The 16,543-nt window shown below is 42.3% G+C and overlaps 1 protein-coding gene across 1 annotated transcript; it reads left to right on the top strand.

The window, feature by feature from the left end:
* Positions 1 to 5,363: 5,363 nt before the first annotated feature.
* WNT16 (Wnt family member 16) lies at positions 5,364 to 15,840 on the top strand. The gene is made up of 4 exons (XM_032870551.1): positions 5,364 to 5,771; positions 5,963 to 6,204; positions 8,152 to 8,438; positions 15,247 to 15,840. Exons 1-4 carry the CDS (start codon positions 5,677 to 5,679, stop codon positions 15,709 to 15,711), a joined length of 1,089 nt encoding a protein of 362 aa, XP_032726442.1. The 5' UTR covers positions 5,364 to 5,676; the 3' UTR covers positions 15,712 to 15,840.
* The last annotated feature ends 703 nt before the right edge of the window (positions 15,841 to 16,543 follow it).

Here is a 16,543-nt window from a genome sequence, read left to right as displayed (position 1 = left end):
GAAGAGAAGAACATTCTAGGCATGGAGGCAGTGCTTCTCAGAAAACTGAAGTAGGAATATGCAGGCCCCACGTATGGGAAAGGGGAGGAAGAAGTTGGGCTGCCTACGAAGACTGAATGTGCCGAAATCAAGTGAATTTAATCAGAAACGACTGCTCTGGTCAAATCCTGAGTGTGAAGGGTTTAGAACTCAAACCAAAGGATTTGAAACTTAAGTGAGAGTAACTAGGAAATCGTGAAGGATTTCAGTCATGAGAGCGAAAAACCTAAGGTCAGGTTTAAATGTGATACACCCCTGTGCGAGGACAGAGACCCAAGTGAACCCCAAACGCTGTTAGTTGCTTGGCCAGACTTAACCGCCGCTCGAACACGTGACCCACCCACAAGGAGGCCGGTAGCCAGTGGTGGAACGTGAGCAGCAACCTTGAATGCAAAAGCAACTTTGGCGCGGGCTGATTTTTAACTGGTCTTTTACCGGCCGGAATATTTATTACATCAGATCAAGTTTAATCATTTGACCCAGCAGTAAGAATAAGATAGACACAGGCAAATCTTTCCAAAAGACTCTTCCCTCCAAAGTTTTCTCCCTTAAAAGTCAAGGTTGCTCAATTTTACTAAAAAGGAAAAGAAGAGACAATTTGTTTTTTCCATTCTAGACAGGCCAGGGATCGCTCTATCAATAGTAATCTAAAAAACATAAATTCCGGATTTTTGAAGTAGTTTTCCTGACACCTTATTAAAATCAATAATAACTCACTCGAGTTGCTTTGTTTTACAAAATACAAAAAAAAAATTTTTTTTGAAAAGAGAGGTTGAGAGAATCGATATACTCCAGGTCTTTCAGTTTTGTGTGTTTTGCTTCCCTGTGCCCTCGGGCAATAGTGACCGCTCTCTCATTCATCGGGGATGGTGTTTTATTCCCTCATTCCAATGAGACAGCGTAAATCACACAAATATCACTAGAGGTAGCCCACTTCTCTTCTTCAGCCTCAATTCTTAGGACAAGTAGACAAAAAATGTTGGCTTTCATTCTTGCGGAGATTTAAACAGAAGACAACATCCTTTTTCAACTCCTGCTCTTCCTACTGATTCTGCCCCTGGAGTCACTTCTGCGGCTCCAAGTCCGTCACTGTTATTGGCTTTTCAGGCCACCAAAGGACAACAGGACATCCAGAATGCCATTCTCCGCCTCCGCCTGACAGCCACAGTCACAAGCCTGTGCTCTGTTCCACACACTGATAGCCTCCAGGTGAAATTTAAAATAGAATGGATGGGGGACCCAGTTATGTAAAAAGTCACCTCTGGTCTTCTGTTCTATCGTGGGAGTTAAGACCAGCTGGGGTGCTTCTGGTATCAGTTTCCAGTACATAAGTCTCTGTGATCTGCAGCAGAAATTCTTACAACGGGGCCCTTAGAAGTCTCGTTCTCTGATGGATTGCCAGAGGCAGAGTCCAAGGCATATCTGTGCAGGCAGACTTTTTGCTGAGTTTCCCAGGGACAGAGAGAAAACTACCAGAAGGAACAGGCTCCTCTGGGTTCTACAACTAATAATCTACGACTGCAATGAGTGGGCAGTAGGATTTATTACCAGCCAACGACTTATCAGTGGGCCCAGCTCGTCAAAGATGACTCCTGTCACGACAGATTCAGTCCCTTAAGAGAGTTCTTTGGGATGAATGAATGTGCTTGAGATCTGGCTTTCTCCTCCTAAATATCCTTTTCCGGAATACAGCTCAAAACTCCTTACCTTGCTAGGAAAACAGGTTCAAATACACAATCTCCTTGTGGAATCAAGAAGCTGTAGATGCTCCGGTGACCTGTGCAAACTTGGAGTCCCATGGTGCTTTTCTTAGCATTGATCAAATTTTAGGTAGCTGGGATCAGATCATGAGATGACATAGTATCACTTGGTATTTAGAAGGATAAATGGTATGATCTTTGCAATGTTTTATAGATATGGGTACCTGAAGCTTGGAAAGGTGTAGAGCACAGTAAACCATCAGGTCATATTCTATTGGCTGGTTAATATGTTGTCCTCCCTCCAAATTATGAAACTGAAAATAATAAATAGGAAAGAAGGCTCCTGCCTGCTACTTAAAAAATTAAAAATTTGAAATGTGCAGTTATGCATATGTTTCTCATATTTCTCTCTGAATAGTATAAACCTCACTCATGATAGTGGAAATGAAACACTTTATATTAGAGATATAAATTAGATTATGAAAGACCCCTCACTTTCTTGTTCCAGAATAAATAAAATATCTGTAACTTCCTTTATCCTTAAAATAAAATTTCATATGACCTGACAAGATTATAACGTAAAGTTCAACTGTTTAAAAAGATTTCTGCAATTAAAAGAATTCATTTTCACTGAAATTCAGAAACAAAATTTGAACTGAAGCCAAAAACTGGGGGCTAAAAAACTCTAGCTTGTGCCATCCTGGAAACTGGGCCATCACTCAGGTGGACATGCCTTGTCAATGACTAAGGTTTCTTCCTTCTGGGAGTGCAAATCCACCAGCAAATGCAGTCACCTCCCCCCATTAGCACATACCCACACAACACAAACACACACACATTGAACCACACAAACACCACCTCCCGCCCTCCAGCCCTACTGGAACCTAGTAGGAGATTGAGATATGAAAGAGAGTTTGTTGTCCTCTTAAAGGTGAGAAAACTGAGGCTCAGTGATGACATTAATAGCCTAAGATTGTAACTGGCTGACAGGTGGGCACCTCAACCACCCAATTCACCCATTGCTGTCTGCACGGCTCCTACTGGCCCCACAGAAACCAGAGAGCAAAGAGAGGGCAAAGGGCAGAAGTCTGTATGGACTGACATCTGTCTCAGTGAGACCCAAGTAATGGAGACCCACTGTGGGGTTTATCTTCAGAGAACAGAATCTCTCTCTCTCTCTCTTTTTAAGATTTTATTTATTCATTTGACAGAGAGAGATCACAAGTAGAGTGGCAGACAGAGACAAGGAAGCAGGCTCCCTGCCGAGCAGAGATTCCCTAAGCAGGGCTCGATGCCAGGACCCTGGGATCATGACCCCAGCAGTGGAAGGCAGAGGCTTTAACCCACTGAGCCACCCGGCGCCCCCAGAACCTCTCTTTTGATGGAGATACTGTGAACTGTGATATAAAGAACCATGGGGCACAAAAGAGAAATTTAGATCCGGATGCCTAGTGATGTGGGATTTAATCAGGAAAAAAAAAAAAAAGTTATGAATCAGATGAGGCCGCAGTCTATGGCGGTGGAAAGAACAAGGCCTCTAAAATAAGAGTGAATTTTTATTCTACTACTTCTTAGCTGAGTGACCTTGAGAAAGTATTTAACCTTTCCAAATTCATTTTTTTAATCTATAAAATGAGTACCAGTGGGGTGGGGTAGGGTTGAAATTTTATGTGGAGAGAGAAAGAAGGAGATTGAATGCTGGAGGCACTTGTGAGGGTTTCAGTGCATGAGTTCACAATGCCTGGCAGGAAAAAAAAAAAAAAAAAAAAGCCCCCAAATGTCTGTTCATTGAATGAAAAGGGTATTTCTTCAACTCTACCCACGCCTGGAAATAAGTATCCTTTGCTTTAGAAGTATGGACAGAATAATCACTAAGTATTAATGGTCTCCCCTCCCCCGTCTCCCCAAAGAGGAAGTCACTTCTCTTGTTTCATTGTTTAGCCCACTTAGCTATGTGCCCAGGGCGTTCCTCGTCACATTAATCCACTCAATAAATTGTGTTCAAAACCAAGATTTCATACGCTGGGCCCAATGGCGGGGATACAGCACAGAGTGCTCCATGATCCCCCCCTGGAGAGGCTCACAGCATAAAGTGAGCTTGGATGAAAGTTCTGATTTTGAGCGAGGCCACTAGCCATTAGCCAAAATATTTCTGGATCAGTAACTACACCCTATCATCAACTTGACTCTCTAAAAATTACAATGTGGCTTTAGGACCTGGTACATGGTGTTCACTCAACAAATGTTTGTTGGATAAAGGAATGAATGGGATGGGATAAGAATTTCAGTGAGCTTTTACTGCTCTGGGCTTATATAGAAGATATGCAGCAAATAAAATTCTTTATTTGAGGATAATGCAAGCAAAGCCAATCTTTTATTTGAATAAGTTTGGATTATGGCACCCACTAAGCATGTCTAAACTGAGAATTTACTGCCATTTCAGAAGTCCTCTAGGGAGCAAGTGACCACTCTCAGAAAAGTTTTGTGTCAAGGAGAGCAAGGCTTCTGGATACCACAGCTAAGCATACCGGACTTGCCTTCACAGTTCTTGCAGAGATCTTCTATCCTGAAAAACACTGGTTAGCTAACCTTCCTAAACCGCCAGCCACCAGACATTCTCTGGCTTCTGAACTCTCTTTGGCTCCAAAGAGTACCTCACTGGATTCTATCCTCTCCTTCACTGAAATCTCAAATTCTTTTGTTTTAGACTTGTCTCTGTGGCTGGCTTGTGAACTTAAGGGAAGGGATATGGTCTTTATAAATTCCCCCCAGCACGGGGCACACGTAGGCATTTAATAAGTAAGTTTCTAAAACGTGCCTTCAGTGTGTAGCCCTGTCCAAAGTCTCCATGTGAGCCATAATATGGACTCGAGATAAGGGTAAGGACACAAGCCTCATCTCTTCGAAAGCTCTCCGAGAAGCTCTCTCACGCATTCCTTCTCTGCCCTCCATCTTCTGACAGTGCTCTCAAAGAAGACTGCCGAAAATAAGACAAACCGGGAAAACGAAACCCCATAACACAATTTAAATATGGTAGATTAGACACTAGGCCAGAACCTTCTCTTTCGCTAAAAATAACTATTTAAACGACGACAACCTCAAACTCGACAGCATTTCCCCCGTCTAAAGTCTCCTGACACATTGAGAGACCTCAAGCAGAGTGTGGAAAGGTCAACTTGTTTGGTATCTGACTCAAAACGATTCCTCTCCGGCGAGGTGAAGGAGAGGAAAGAAACGGGGGCAGTGAGATTTTCCAGCCACCCCACCCAGAGGGGAATTAATCCAAATTCGAGCAGGGTGGGTGGAACTCAAACATCTCCCATTCGACCCACGCCTTCCCCCAGGGTTGCTAAGACAGAAGCGGCCCTAGCCGTCTTCTGGTTGAATCCATACCCCTCCCGCAGGGCCCGGCTCGCGGAAGACCGTGACAGGAGGAAAGGTCGAGAACACACCCGGGTCTGGACTCGCAGTCCGGGAGCAGCGGGCCCGAGCGCCCCCCGCGGAGCCCGCTCGCAGCCAATGGGAGCCTGAGGTCCGGGGATGATGAGATGCGGGGCCGAGGCTGGGCCAATCAGGCTCCAGGCGCGGCCAGGGGGAGGAGATGGGAGGAGAGGCCGGGGGCGATGGAGACAGAGCTACATCAACAGAAGTTTCTCACCTATTCCCGCGAGGGACGCTCCCGCACCTCCTGCACACCTCCAGCTCGTCGCAGGAGGAGGGCCCCAGGCTCCTTTCTCCACCTCCTCTCACTGCTTCCTGCAAGCCAGGGGAAGGCTGCGGAGAGCCCCTATCACCGCTGGCCTTCTTTTTATGTTGTCTGCAGGGCGAAAGAGGGCGAGGGACAACTCGGTGCTGGGGAACTGACCTCTGGCTCGGCGGGTCCCTGGGGAGCGAGAGCAGAGGAGTGGCTGGGGCTGGGGGACTCCATGCGGGGGCCATGGACAGAGCGGCGCTCCTGGGACTGTCGCGCCTGTGCGCGCTGTGGGCAGCCGTGCTCGCGCTGTTCCCCTGCGGAGCCCAAGGAAATTGGATGTGAGTATGGGGGCAGTAGAGGCGCACGCGGGTTGTGGCAAAAGGGGTGCCCAGCTTCAGGGAACTTTCAGTTGAAGAGGGGGAGCAAGACGGGGGGTTCCTAGGGCGGATGACCCAGTTTTCGGAAAAAATCTGGGATTGGAAAGGAGAGCTGGGGAGCGGCTCACGCTAGGGACGGCGGTGTCTTACAGGTGGTTGGGCATCGCCTCCTTCGGGGTTCCGGAGAAGCTGGGCTGCGCCAACTTGCCGCTGAACAGCCGCCAGAAGGAGCTGTGCAAGAAGAAACCGTACCTGCTGCCTAGCATCGGAGAGGGCGCGCGGCTGGGCATTCAGGAGTGCAGGAGCCAGTTCAGACACGAGAGGTGGAACTGCCTGGTCACCGCCGCCGCCCCGCCGGGCACCAGCCCCCTTTTTGGCTACGAGCTGAGCAGCGGTAAGTCCCGGGACCCTCCGGGATGGCGCGGGATGGAGGGCGACAACTCCTCCGAGTACAGTAAACAGAGTAGCGCTTGAGTGGTCCGTCGCTCTCTAAATCCCAAAAGAGGTCCTTTAGTGGACGAGAACTGGGGGTGACGGAAGCCAGGCCCGGGTGCAGGTGCGGTCCTGGAGGGGGGTGACCCCCCGGGTCCGGAGCCGGGCTCTAGGAGCTGTAGCTCTTCCTCCTTCCCGCGGCGCCGGGCAGGAGTTACAGAAAAACTGACACTCCACCCGGCCGACCCCTCGGACCCCGTAGCGCCCCCCTACGTGGGTGACCAGCTGGAGAAACATGATGTCGGCAGCAGGGAATGCTGCCGCCGCATCTGCTTTGATTTAACCAGCTCCGCTGCGCACCGAGCCCTGGACAAGGGGCTAATTGCAGCGCAGCCTCGCGTTTGTTGGCACCTCGGAGCGCGGGGTAGACAGAATAATGCTGGTTTCTAAAGGGAGTGTCCTGGGCAACTCAACGTGCGGCTCACCCGAGCACGACTACTTTGGCTCTCCCCTCTGTTCTCTTTTCCTTCTCTATCTTCCCTCCTCGGAGCACCACCGCGGCGCGGGAAGCTGCAGTAAAAGTTCCACTTCCACGTGCCTGGTTACTCGGTAGGGATAAAGGCACAGGGAACCAGGATTGTTCTAGGAATCTCAGCAGATTCAGAGAGTTTTAGAACCTGGGAGCCGAAAGGTTCGTTGTTGTTTTTCACATTCGTTTCCGTTCTCCCTCCTCCTTGGACCCTTCCCCACACGTTCCCTGCACACATCGCCGCCAAAGCCTTGCGCTTGCCCCGCTGCGTTTTGGGCGGCACGCCCTTCCGAAGGAGCCCTGGCCCCCGAGGAAGAAAAAAGAAGTGAAGAAGGAAGAAGGGGGGAAAAAAGGGGGAGGAAGAAGGAAGAGAGAGGAGGAGGAGGAAAAGGAGAAGGAAAAGGAGGGAGAACAGGAGGGGGAGGAGGAGGAGAAAAAGAAGAAAAAAGTTTCAGTTGATGAAATGCAGAGACATCAGCTGTTGAAAAGGTATATTGGACAAGGGGCATGCAACTCTAATCTTAACATCTCAAAAGAAAAAAGGTCACCTGCTGAGTCTCTTCTAGTCCATTTTGCTAATGTTTTGATAGGACTTTAATTTGCAAAGAGTTTAGCTCAATCGTCATTGTAGGTGTGCTAAATATGTATTCAATGATTTTCTATAATATATTTTTTTAATTTTTCTGGTGACATTTCAATCCTTTCATTGCCTTTCAGCCTGTAAAAGGATGTGCTAGTAATATGTAAGATATTTAACTGTTTAATATTAATATTTGTGATTGTTATTTATAATATCTTCCTTAAAAAAAAACCCGCTTTTTGATATGAAAGTTAACTGTAACATCTACTGATTGCTTTGGACTTTGCTTAATCCTAATTTGCATACCAGCATACAACATACAAACAAAAATCACACCAAATTTTTCAGCGTGTGTTTCATGAGAACACATTCAAAATGATAAATTTTTTAAAAAATAATCTGGACTCTTTGGGGCATTGTATTGCCATTTGTGGTATCCATGCAGAGAATTTTAAATTCAACACATAGTTATTGAACTTTTATTGTCTATTAAGCACTGAGCTAGGTGTTGGCATATTTTTTAATTTTAAAAATAAACAGATGATTCTAAGGTGTGAGGACAATTTACGATACACAATATATAAACCCCCCCCAAGTGAAATACTGAAAATTAATGTTGCTTTTTTGAAAGACTGAAACACTATGAAATCGTCCTTCCTAAATATGTCCTCATTAAAAGCATCCATTGAAGGCAATTGAAAAACAGCTTCCCTGCTAAGAGGATGAGCAGGAAGCTTTGTTGTGAACATAAACAGACAGAGGTTTGGCTCTTTCATTCAGCAATTTATGTTTTGTTCTAGGCACCAAGGAAACAGCATTTATTTATGCTGTGATGGCAGCAGGCCTGGTGCATTCTGTGACCAGGTCTTGCAGTGCAGGCAACATGACCGAGTGCTCCTGTGACACCACCTTACAGAATGGCGGTTCAGCAAGCGAAGGCTGGCACTGGGGGGGCTGCTCCGACGATGTCCAGTATGGCATGTGGTTCAGCAGAAAGTTCCTAGATTTCCCCATCAGAAACACTACAGGAAAAGAAAGCAAAGTACTTTTAGCAATGAACCTGCACAACAACGAAGCTGGAAGGCAGGTACGTATCAGAAAATGGAATGAAATCTAGTGCCTTTAAGTAAATAACACTAGGATTACACTTCTGAATGCATCTGTCCAAATGACTTGAAAAACATACACTTGTAGTCTGAGAAATATATATGTCATACATATGTATAATATGTATGTGTGTTTATTATATATGGATAACTTCTACATTGATCTAGTTTCAGTTCTCCGTCTGATAGGAGTTGAATCTGATTATAGAATGTATTGGTGATTTTGTACTTTGTACACCCAGAACACTAATTATAAAATAATAGGCGTAGACGTGCCTTTGGGGTCATTTTGTTCCATTTGTGAGAGAGCCAGACTAACGTCTATAGAATCTGCCTTTCTAATAGGACTGAATCAAATTCCATCTCAAATTTACATTTTGATTTTTTAAAATCTATTTTTAGTGAGAAATGACTCCCAAACATGTTATCATTATGTCCTTACATTCTCTAGCAGGCATTCTTGAATACATCCGGGAATATATAACTCTTAACTAACATTTTGGTAAAACAAAGTTTTTAAAAAGATAATTAGTTATTTTATTATAAAGTGATATAGATCCATTGTAAAAATAATAAGTGCAGATAAGAATCTAAGATATATTATATGTATGAATGCTTAAATATATATAAGACTGAAGGGTAGGCAAATTTGAAGAACCACCATCTAATTAACCTTTTTTATGAATTTTGGTTTTTCATATTAAGTTTTCTCAAAATGGAATCAATTTGTAACTTAATTTACCTTTTACATATTTATTTAAATGACTATTGACACCATAAAGTTTGAGTTCTACAACATAGCTGAATTACTTGGCAATTCATAGCGATTTTCCTAAAACAGTCCAAACTTTCTTATGAATATACATTTTCTATGTTGTAATAATCTTTTCAGGACGGGGAATATCAGCACATGTCCTATATTATTGTAATATCCAACAATAACCTGTAAAAGTCCCAAAGTAGTCATTGCAATCCTCCACAATCTCCTGAAATAAATTAAAACAAGTTGCCGTGTCTGTCAGGAATATTTAAAATACGTGTTGCATTTGTTTTACATTTTTGGAATAAATGGAACTCATGTAGAATAGGTGCAAGTTTCAACCAGCTTTCTTTGCTTAACCACTCTGGTTTATAATACAAAAACAGAAAACTCCATAAATGTTATTATCACCATAACACTTCAAATTCAAATCTGAATTTTCAATTCGATTTGAATATTGATATAAAATAGCAAAATAGAAAGTAGGAAAGTCAGTAAATAGCTAGGTAGGCTTTTCATATTTTTGTTGAGAAGCTTTGAAAGTTAGCTGATCACACTAAAGTAACTCTTGTTTAATACTGTAGTTATGCACATATCTCTTCTCCTTAAAGTTTTGCATGAAAAAAAATTCAATGAATGGGGTTCTGCTTCCATGTAAATATTCTCCAATAAAGGATTTTTAAAATTATTTCCAACATAGGACTATAAAAGAGGGTTAAATATAAGTTTACATTTTTAAATGTATGTTCTTTAAAACTTTAGAATTCAAATGAGAAAAATACTAAAATAAGTCAAATTAATATATTTTAAAAACAAAAAATGAATATTGATTATCGATTTAGATCTTAAATCTTCTTTAGCCGTTCTTGAAATAATTTGGTAGAGCTTTTTAAAAATTTAACTAGAAAACAAAACTTAGAAATTCATGTCATAATTAATTCCCTTGAATAAAGATTATCCCCAAACTTGTGAGAAGGTCAGAAATATTCTAACTGTATTTTAATTAGTATCATGAAGCAGCTACTTAGTTTTATTCTGTCTCGTGTGTTGTTTCAAATTAGGTAACAGTATTTGCCTCTGTAACTATTTGATCTTAAACTATTATTTATATTCTGAGTTTATTAAAAACATACAACCATTTAGCATCCATTTTAATCCACTGTGTTTGTTGGCAAAAAAAAAACAATCTCCTCACATTACTGGGGTTTCTGCCATTTTAATTACGCAGAAAAAAATTCAGCCTAAACATATACATTCCGTTTGTGTCAATTTCAGGGTTCTCTCTACTGAATCTTTTTGTTCCCCATTGGTCTAGATGGAATCTTAAAATATTACAAAATATTACCTGGACTGCTGTTTTTGTTGGTCTTTTTTTAGGAAGTATTACAACTCAAACATTTTTGTATTTTTCTTTCCACTGGTGGCCCCCCGCCCCCCCAAAAAAAAACCCCGCCGCCACCACCAGCACCAGCACCACAGCAACAACAAAAAACAACCAAGTTTGCAGGCTATTATCTAACAAGGAAGAACAACCAACTCCATTTTTAAGATTGGCAATTAAGATTTTAATCTAATAGGCATATTCTTCTGGGTAAAGTTCAAGGTCTGCATTCAATTGAGTTGATTTTCTTGGTCTCAAAATCCCAAATTCAAAATGTAGGAAAGCGTTCAGAGAAATGTGGGTACTGGCGCTTAGTAGTGCTGTGAGCAGGATAGATGATTTTCTAACCGCTGACCTTAAGTACTCTGATTCCCACTTGGTTTCTGACACCATTCCTAAAGTTATGACTCCAAGAATAATGTTGCTGAATGGTGATTGGCTAACAGAATGATGTGATGTCTTCCAGGGGCAGAACTTCTGGGAATAATGTGACTTGGAATATTTATGGGTATTTCTTTTGGTGTGCTTAAAATATTTCCATTCTTCCCCTGTCCACCTCATAAACTTTTAAGTTTCCCTACCCCATAATTTGCTTTATGATGAGTAACTCAAAAAAGTGGGAGGGGCCCAACCCCAAATGTTCATTGACCTGTTTCAAGAATATTTATAAGTACTTGAACAACACATAAGTGTTTTGCCTTTCTGCAGGTTCAAATATATTTTTGGACTGAAAGAGACAAAATGGGTCAGAGGAATAGGAATTCTACATATAACCATCCAACCTTATGTCACCGTTTTCCTAAAAACTTAACCAGATCATCTGATAGTTGACAAAATGAACTGCTCATAACAAAATGTTCTGCAGCAGTTTTTTGGGTCATTTATGTAAAGTTTGGATAAAACCATCATTGCCTGCTGGGTTACCTCGGAGTCAAAATGGTGGGGCCAGCAATTCCGCAGCCCATTTTTCAAGCAGTTTCTATTTTTACATTAAGTATCAATGATACATCTTTCCTATTTCAGTTCATTAGAAGTTTATCAAACCAAAACTTAACGCAAAGAGCCCAGTAAATTAAATGCTACCCTCCTAATTGCTCTTCCATAGTTTAAAAATATTCCACCAAAATGTGCACATCTGTTTGCAATAGTTCACAAAACATTCCTCTGTTAATATCGTTATAAACCCTAACAACTCAACTAGAGTAGAGAAAAGAATTTTCTCATAACCACATGCTACTCAGACGGTTGCTATCCTTTTACTTTTCTTGTTAGCAGGAAAGGACTGCTATCACTACAGCCCAGAATGGCTATTTGACATTAATTAAGAATCCTAGCTGAAAAGCTCAGAATATATACCTTTTTGTGGAGTGTTCGTGCAAGTTCCTTAAACATACTCCATTTTCCACTTTCATTTTTCTCTGTTCTACTAAAATTCTCCTGTTGGATACAAAGACTTTAGATCATATATCGCCAGCTGTACATTTTAATGTAAAAGGCAAGTGTCTTAACCATGCTGTTGATTGTTGGTAAAACTGGAATAATATGTAAGTACATGTTCATTAATGACCTACTGTGTGCAAGGCATTTCTTCCCACAAAACTAAATCAAGTAAAACAATTTATGAAGAGGTGCTCTAAGAAACAGCCAAGTTCTACAGCATGTGTGTGTGTGTGTGTGTGTGTGAGAGAGAGAGAGAGAGAGAGAGAGAGAGAGAGATCTGCCCTAGAACTCTGCATTTCATCCAATTCTCCTGGTGGTAATTACGTTGCTTTATTTTAATCCCTATTTGTCCAAGTTTCTTCCTTAGAGTGTTTTGGGTCTATAGTCATTTAAATTGCATGTCAAGTTATTGGAATTCCTCTCCTTGAAGTTTATTTGGCTTTCTGTCCTAAACTATATATATATATATATATATATATAAACTATATATAATGGTAAACTATATATAATATATGGTAAACTATATATAATATATATGGTAAACTATATATAATATAAAATATATATGATAAAATGTAAGATATGTAGATGATAAAAATGCCATTTTTATACTTACTATTAAGGACAAAAAGATAAAGAAATTGAAAGGTATTAGAATAAAACTTCAAAATATCATCCCTGAAAAGTTACAATCAACTCCAGGTATTTAAAAGACCCTAGTTTTCCTCTGGCAGGAAAATCTTCCCAAAATTCTGATACACATTCAGCAGGTGGTACCATTAGATTTGAAAATCAGTCTCTTTGTATCTTTCAAACCAAGTAATATGTCACTCTGGGGACTGACACAGTTGTGGACTGAGGAATGGGAGGAGAACCCAGCAGGATCAAGGTCTCCCCATACCATTGACTCTCCTGGCAGGGACTCTTTTGCTAAAGGTGGTTTTCAACTCTTCCTTCCAATTCATATGACCAACAGAGAATGAGTTAAAACTTGTTCCAGTGAGCTGGACTAACCATTCCATAAGTATTTGGTGAGCATTTACTCTGTCTTCCATGCTTTGCAATTTGGCAACACCATACGTGATGTCTGAACTGGTTAATGAAAGAAAAAGTCCGCCTTTCAGTAAGATCCTGAGCAAGAGCCGGCTTTAAATCACCAAGTGATGACTGGAAGGAATGCTGATCAGGTTTAAATACATAAACAGACATTCTTCGATTTTTGGCTTTCTTTGGACAATTTGTTTTGTTATTACCTAGCATTAACTGAGCTCTCTTATTCTCATATCCTTCAAGCCTTTAAAATCTGAACAAAAATACGCAGATTGCATTCATTTGAACATTTATTTGCCTGGAACCATTTGAAAGAATTGAAGTCTTTGTGACTATCGAGTGCCATAAATTTAAGCAAATAAGCGTTTGCGCCATACTTTATTTTTTTGTGTGCCATACTTGATGAATTGCTCTCATTATCATTGAGAGTTATCTTTTGCCTGGCATTAATAAGAAATAGACATAGCTACTTGCTTCTCCGTTTTGTGAATTCACAAAAAGCATATGTGCTCTCTTCTATAAAGGACAGGGTTTAAATATTATTCTGTTTATTATTTTAAACACTAATAAGTATCAAATATTACACAAATCAATACCATATGCTCTCACTCAAGTTTGCAACTATGATAAATTGTCCGAAATATTCTGTCTCATTAGATAGTTCAGAAACTCTAATTTGTTAGGAAACCTAACATTCCACAAACATGTCGGTGTCGGGTTTAGCATAAAATAGCCAAGCATAAACCCTTGTCATTTTATAGTTTTGATAAGAAGTGTAAGTGGAATTTAAGTGGTGAAGTTTTTCCTTTCTTTGGTGTGATTACACACATAATTTCCATGTTACTGAACGGACAGATCACTTTTTCATTTTACCCAGCATGTTGACAGACCGTCAACACGAGAGCTGCCCTGGCGATTTATTAATCTGCTCTGCCATCCTCTGGGGACTGAAGGAAGCTGTGTTGACTAGCCCGGTGTGTAAAACAGCAGAACCCTAAAGTTCTTGAAATCTCTACCTTGCCTTTGCACTGTTAGCCTCTTTTCAAATTTTTCTCTCAACTCTCCCTGTACCTTCTTCTTCTTCTTCGGGAGAGGGGATATTTATTTAGATTCTAATGTGGGCCAGGCATTGGGCTCTTATGGATATATGTAATTTCATTGAATTCCTCAGTCTGAATACACCAAACTCTGCACTTTGAATTGAAAAGTTACATACATATATTACCCCTCTGCTAGAAGGGGATGGTGCTACCGATCCATCAGGAATAGGACATATGTTTTGAGTTAATTTTCCAGAAGAGGGGAAGAATGTGCTGGGAGCAACCACATTCTCCAGCCCCTTCTCCTTCTGACCGACTTAAGTTGATTAGTCAGGGTTTCTCATGTGGTCTGTGACCAGAGGATAACGCGGTTCCCACCCCCCACGCCCACGTGAACGTAAGGGACTTTTACAGTGATCAAACGCCGGAGCTCTCAGTTGGGTAGATCTCATGCTTGGATGCCCACTAGGATCATCTGAGCAGTTTTATGGAAGCGCCGCTGCCCGGACCGCACCTCTGCGGGTTAAGTCAGAATCTCAGGGATTAGAGCCCCGGTTACTCGTTAAATTCCCCTGATGCTTCTGTGCACGTGAGCGCCCAGGACACCTGCCCTCCCAGTGCTTCTCCAACCTTAATGCACGTAGGAGTCACCGGAGAATCTTATTAAAATGCAGATTCTGGTGCTGTGGGTCTGCAGTGGGGCCTGGGAGTCTGCATTTCCCACGAGGGCTGTCGGTGCTGCCGGTCCACGAACCGCGCACTCTGAGTTGTAAGGTGATTGGTGTCAGGAACAGGGAAGTACGCGTGGGCATCCTCTCACACCCAGAATTCTACAAAGAAATAGAAATAGATCGCCCTATTGTCTCAGATCGCCCCCGATAACAGTAGCAGCCCGGTCCACCACTTCAAGACTTGGGAGTGTTTGCTCGGCAGGGTCAAGAGAAGGACAGAACACTTGAACCCTGAAGCAACTGTAAAGAGCCTTCGCCTTCAAAGCGATCACCTTTAGGCAGGACTAAGCAGACCCAGAAAGGGAAGGGATGAGGTCAAGTCAGGCTTGGGGTGCGGAGGGAAAACCCTTCACGAATGCTATTTAATACCATTACGGTTGGTTTCAGGCTGTCGCCAAGTTGATGTCCGTGGATTGCCGATGTCACGGAGTTTCCGGCTCCTGCGCTGTGAAAACGTGCTGGAAAACTATGTCTTCTTTCGAAAAGATTGGCCACTTGTTGAAGGATAAATACGAAAACAGTGTCCAAATCTCGGACAAAATAAAGAGGAAAATGCGCAGAAGAGACAAAGATCAGAAGAAAATACCCATTCGCAAGGATGATCTCCTCTACGTTAATAAGTCTCCCAATTACTGTGTCGAGGATAAGAAACTAGGGATCCCTGGGACCCAAGGCAGAGAATGCAACCGCACGTCGGAGGGCGCAGACGGCTGCAACCTCCTTTGCTGTGGCCGAGGCTACAACACCCACGTGGTCAGGCACGTGGAGAGGTGCGAGTGCAAGTTTATTTGGTGCTGCTACGTCCGCTGCAGGAGGTGTGAAAGCATGACTGACGTCCACACTTGCAAGTAGCCCCTCCGGCCAGCCTCTCACCGTGCAGGCCTGGTGAGCTGACCCCTGCCTCCTCTAAGTCCCAGACCCTGGCGCTTGGCGCTGAGCTCCCGTTACCCAACGGATAGCCGATCATACACAGAGTGCATGGATTTGGGAGGAGGAAGAAGCAGAGTTGACAAGGTTTGGGTTCATTTTTTGCTGGTTTAGAAATATATATTGACACACCAGGAAGATAATCTGACTCCTGAACAAGAAAGAACAGAAAGGAGCCTTCACGCGGGAAGACCTGGTCCGTATTCAGGATAAAGATCCTGGATTATGGAACTCAGCTGTGGAACTCAGCAGAAGTGGGTGAATATTAGGCGTTTATGAAAGACACTTCTTCTAGCAGCAAGGAACAGTAAACAGGATCTCGTTTATTCTCTCAACATTTTAGGTGAAGAAATCATATGGTTCGCCCATAGAAACAGATGCTGGAAAGTTAACAGAAGTACTGGGTGCTTAGTTTCCCTTTCATGCATTTCGAAAAAAGGGCAATTAAAACGAATTTCCCTTAGTGATACTGTGTGCCTAAAAAGTGTTTGCTAGAGATGTTTAGTGACAAAAGGGAAGAATCTAAACGTAAAAAGTAAAATGTATGGTTTGGATTTTAAGTGCCTTTTAACTAGGAGAATTTATCTAGAAAAATTTCAGTCAGATATACAGCACTTTTTCTATCCTTGGCTTCATTTTTTAAAAAATTTAAATTCAAGTTAGTTAACATATAGTGTTGTTGGTTTCGTTCTTTAATAATAGACCTGTTGCTACTATTAAAACCCCAGCTCAGAAATAATGGGGAAGAGAGGGATCT

This window comes from Lontra canadensis, unplaced genomic scaffold (assembly GCF_010015895.1).
Source record: "Lontra canadensis isolate GAN:19392208 unplaced genomic scaffold, GSC_riverotter_1.0 scaffold2, whole genome shotgun sequence".
In the NCBI taxonomy this organism is placed as follows: domain Eukaryota; kingdom Metazoa; phylum Chordata; class Mammalia; order Carnivora; family Mustelidae; genus Lontra; species Lontra canadensis.
Note: the sequence above shows the minus strand (reverse complement) of the source record. Positions and strands in the feature narration are given on the sequence as shown.